Genomic DNA, 4,541 nt, shown 5'->3' on the forward strand with positions numbered 1-4,541 from the left:
TGAGAGGAGAATGGAGAAGGTGGGACTGAGGCACGGCCATCCCACCACTGGGAGGTGATTTCTCACTTTCCCTGTCTCTGTGTGTCTCATTCTCTCTGAGGAGCATATGCACCGTATGACAAAAATCTAAAAATAAAACACTAAAAAATAAAGTCTGGTTGAAGGTAACTTCTGGTGTTTGCAGGGTTGAGAGAGGGGGTGGAGCTAGCAGGCAGAGGCCCTGCCAGTCACTAGGGCCTGGGTGAGAGGCACAGAGAAGGGGCTGCTGGCCTAAGCATGTGGTCAGCTCTTATCTGTCCTGAGGCCCCTCTGCCTCAGCTGTCCTGTTTGCCTCCGAGGCTACACAGGTCTTTGAAGGCATGGGAGACACACGTCCTTGACTTAGCTTACTTGCCCAGCTGAATTCTGAACTTCAATCAGGGGCAAAGATCAAGGAGGAGGAGGGAGGGATGTTCCCATGTTCCCATGGGACTCTGGGGCTTTCCAAGTCCCGACTCCTCCTTGTCCCTGTCTGCAGAGCCCCGTTCAAGCTCAGAGAAAGAAATCTGCTACGGTGGGGGGCTGCCGCTCTCCTACCAGCCATGAGGCCCCACGGGAGCCATGAGCTGGGGCTCATCCCAGGACTCCGGCATCCTTGTCTTCTCCTGTCCTATACTGCCTGCTAGAGCCTTCTTGGCTCCACTCTGCTCCCAGACCCCCTTTGCCCCACCCACCCACCTCTCTCCAGACTCCTCTTGTGGTTAGTCAGCAGTTTATAGAATCCAGGGCTGCCCCCTGCCTGAACCTTTGGCATGTTCAAAACTGGCCTGGAGGCAGCAGGAAGGCGAGTGGCCCTGCCTCAAGTCCACCCAGTGAGGTCCATCTCTCCCTGTACCCCTTCCTACTCCCATGACTGGGTCAATTAGGAAAAAAAAACACACACACAAAACAAAACAACAACAAAAAAAGCCACAACTATCTAGTAAACAAAAACAGAAGAAGAAAAAGCTGTCTGTTGGCTGCTGTGAGGGTGGAGTTTAGAGGGGCAGGTCAGGAGCCAGATTACATTGCAAACACAAAGCAACAAAAAAACTCCCAAATCACCATTGGGCCCTTTCTCCTAGTTTTAGTCTTTGTTTTCTATACACTAAACCCACATCTTAGGTGTCTAGACCAATCTAAGCCTGGTGCCAGCTGGGGTGCAAAGGAGGGTAACAGAGCCCCCCCCCCCAGATCCCCTAAACTCCACCCTTTCCTTCCGGGAGGACAGCCAAGTCCCCGTTCTGGCTCCAGATCCCTCCCACTTTGGATCTACAAAACCTTTAGCTCAGAGAGCGGTCGTGCACTCACACCGCGCCCTCACTGAGCCACAGCACGCAGAAGCTAGGAGCCTAAAGGTCAGGTGAGTGCCAGAGCGGGGGTGGGCAGGCCAACTGCCCTCACACGCCCAGCTCAGCAGAGGCTGGCTCAGGGGCTCTAGCCTCTGCCATGCCTGCAGGTCCCATGGATATCCCATCTGGACAGCTCCAGCCTAAACCCCCCTTCCCTCTCCTAAGTCAACAGGGTTCTGCTCATCCACATACCAGACTCCGCACACCCAAAACAGGCTTAGCTGCCCAATTAGGCTGTTTGCTCCTGAGCCAAAACGGAGGGTAGGCAGAGAAGCAGGATCACAGACCTGGTGGGCTGCGATGCAGGGGCCTATCGAGCGTGGGAGTGGGGGAGGGAAGCAGCCCATTGGGTGTCGGCTGGGAGGCGCAGCAGGAAGTCATACAAGAAGTCCAGAAGTCCGGCAGGAGTTACGACAGGCTGGCCTTAGAGGAGTTTTCTCAAGTGCACACTGCAATCTCCTAGAGAATTTAGAAAAACCTGGGATCTGGGCCCTGCCCCAGAGAGCTTTCATTGGTCTGGGTGCGGTCCTAGCATCGGGATTGTGGAAAGCGCTGTAGGTGCAGCAGAGTAGTGAGCCCTGCACAGATTAGGAGCTGGCTCCCGTCCTAGCCCCACCACTTACTGTAACAGTTTGGGGAGCCTGGGTAAATCACTCAAGCTCCCTAGGCTCAGGGTTCCCACCTGAAAGCAGGACTTCAGCAAATGGTATTGTAATGGTATTAAGGGACGTGGCCACCCTCAGGCCTGACAAGGCATGGAGCTGCTCCAGGACATCTCCCGCCAGCCCCTGGTGACTGTGAAAGGGGTCCCCCTCATCAAGTACTTCGCTGAGGCACTGGAGCCGCTGGAGAGCTTCCGGGTCCGGCCCGATGATCTGCTCATCAGCACCTACCCCAAGTCTGGTAGGTGAGGAGCCCTCCGCCACAGGGCTACAGCTCCTACCTTGGCCAGCAGGCCATGACCTCATCCCCATGTACCCCCTCGCCCTCCCTCTCTAGGCACCACTTGGGTGAGCCAGATACTGGACATGATCTACCAAGGTGGTGACCTGGAAAAGTGTCGCCGGGCCCCCATCTTCATGCGGGTGCCCTTCCTTGAGTTCAGATGCCCAGGGATCCCCTCAGGTGTGTGCTGGGGCATGGTGGGCAAGCCAAGTGGAGGGCGGCAGGACCAGGGCTCCAGCTCACAGGCTTCCCTATACCTGGGCTTAGGTTTAGAGGTTCTGAAAGATATGGCAGCCCCACGGCTCATCAAGACACACCTGCCCCTGGCCCTGCTCCCTCAGACTCTGCTGGATGAGAAGGTCAAGGTGAGTGGCAAGGGAAGCTAGGGAAGGCGGCCATCCCAGCTGTGGTCCTATTCTGGGAAGGGCTCCTCTCCTCCTTGAGCCTTACATAAAGGAGAGGCCATCTGCCTCTTGTTCTGGCGGAGGTCAGATGGCCAGGACAGCCCAATCCTTCAGTGCAGACCTGAGAAAAGCTGTCGGTATTCACAGGCCTGTGATGGGGGGAGGGGCTGGGGAGAACCCTTGTTCCAAAGTGGTAGCATTGATGGAGAATCAGATAGAAAAAAAATACAACAGAGTGGGGTTCGAATCCCAGCTAAGCTGCACCCATGCCATGGGGTCTCAAGCTTATGTCAGCCTCTGCCCACTTCTTCCTTTGCCAAACTGAGAGGGACCCTCCTGTGTAAGAGACAGGCAGGCAGGGCGGGGAACCTAGGACTGGTGTGGTGATCACATGGGGAGGGGCTGTCTGCCCTGGCAGGTGGTCTACGTCGCCCGCAACGCTAAGGATGTGGCCGTCTCCTATTACCACTTCTACCACATGGCCAAGGTGCACCCTGAGCCTGGCACCTGGGACGAATTCCTGGAGAAGTTCATGGCTGGGGAAGGTGGGCCTGATTCTGGAGGACAGGGGCTGGGGGAGGTGGTGAGGACGGCCACCCAACACTCACACCATCTCCGGTGTCGATGCCGCCTGCCCTTTCCTCAGTGTCTTATGGGTCCTGGTACCAGCATGTGCAGGAGTGGTGGGAGCTGAGTCACACGCATCCTGTTCTCTATCTCTTCTATGAGGACATGAAGGAGGTGAGGCTACCTGCTCCTACTTCCCTGTGTCATACCTGAGGAGGCAAGACCCTCCCGGGGACCTGACATGGCTCTTCAGCTGCCCCCCGCCTTGGCTGCCCCCTAGCGAGTCTGAGCTCCTCCTCCACCTGCCTTCGTGGCGCAGGCCCAGAGCAGCAGCCATACTCCACGCTCTTATCTCCAGCACCTGAGTCAGCTCCCGTGCAGTCACCGTCAGCAGTTCACTGGTCTTGCTTCCTGCCAAGGGGTGTGTCCAGTCCTGGGGCCACAGTTATGAAACCTGTCCCTGTCCTCTCTGATTGGAACCAAACACAGCTTGTCACAGGCTAGAAAGCACCCCTAGTTCTGCCCTAAGGAAATAGGACCAGAGCGCCCAGGAGCTGGGTCTCGGGTTTCTAAATGGCCAGGTCCCCTACAATGTTAGAGAGGGTCCCCCTCTTGGTTCATTGAGCAACCCCAACTTCCACTGAAGAGTCCCTCTGCTGCTCCAGAACCCCAAGAGGGAGATTCAGAAGATCCTGGAGTTCGTGGGGCGCCCCCTGCCCGAGAAGACCGTGGATCACATCGTCCAGCACACGTCTTTCACGGAGATGAAGAAGAACCCTATGACCAACTACACCACCATCCCCACCAACATCATGGACCATGCCGTGTCCCCCTTCATGAGGAGAGGTGGGTCCTGTGGAGGGCTGTCTTGGGAGGTGAGGGGGACGTGACAGCCTAGAGCTGTCCTGAGCCTCCTCCCTCCCCAGGCATCGCGGGGGACTGGAAGACCACCTTCACTGTGGCCCAGAACGAGCGCTTTGATGCAGACTATGTGGAGAAGATGGCAGGCTACAACCTCAATTTCCGCTCAGAGCTCTGAGTGGCGCTCATGTGTGAGCGCGCCGGAGGGAGTGTGTCGAACGAGCCCGCATTGGTCTCAAGAATAAAAGTGATTTGTGTTCAAGGCAGAATTGCTGTTGGAAAAAAGCCAAGAGCAAACCTGAGCTGAGAGAGTAAATGCCACTGGTCCATCTCCCACAGCCCTCTGGGCCCCCAACCCGCCCAATGGGGCTGGAGAGACGATGGAGGAGCAGGA

The 4,541-nt window shown here is 56.7% G+C and overlaps 1 protein-coding gene across 2 annotated transcripts; it reads left to right on the forward strand.

Annotated features, from left to right (window-relative positions):
• The first annotated feature begins 1,275 nt into the window (after positions 1–1,275).
• Positions 1,276–4,413, forward strand: LOC102492261 (sulfotransferase 1A1). Of its 2 annotated transcripts, none has more exons than XM_006148224.2 (8): positions 1,276–1,381; positions 2,096–2,273; positions 2,370–2,495; positions 2,583–2,680; positions 3,138–3,264; positions 3,366–3,460; positions 3,952–4,132; positions 4,213–4,413. In XM_006148224.2, the coding sequence occupies exons 2-8, from the start codon at positions 2,126–2,128 to the stop codon at positions 4,323–4,325; spliced, it is 888 nt and encodes a 295-aa protein (XP_006148286.1). In that variant the 5' UTR covers positions 1,276–1,381; positions 2,096–2,125; the 3' UTR covers positions 4,326–4,413. The 2 variants fall into 2 exon arrangements, with proteins under 2 accessions (XP_006148286.1, XP_006148287.1); XM_006148225.3 differs by having other exon boundaries at positions 1,293–1,381; positions 2,114–2,273.
• The last annotated feature ends 128 nt before the right edge of the window (positions 4,414–4,541 follow it).

Source organism: Tupaia chinensis, unplaced genomic scaffold (genome assembly GCF_000334495.1).
Source record: "Tupaia chinensis unplaced genomic scaffold, TupChi_1.0 Scaffold000231_1, whole genome shotgun sequence".
NCBI classification, from domain to species: Eukaryota; Metazoa; Chordata; class Mammalia; order Scandentia; family Tupaiidae; genus Tupaia; species Tupaia belangeri.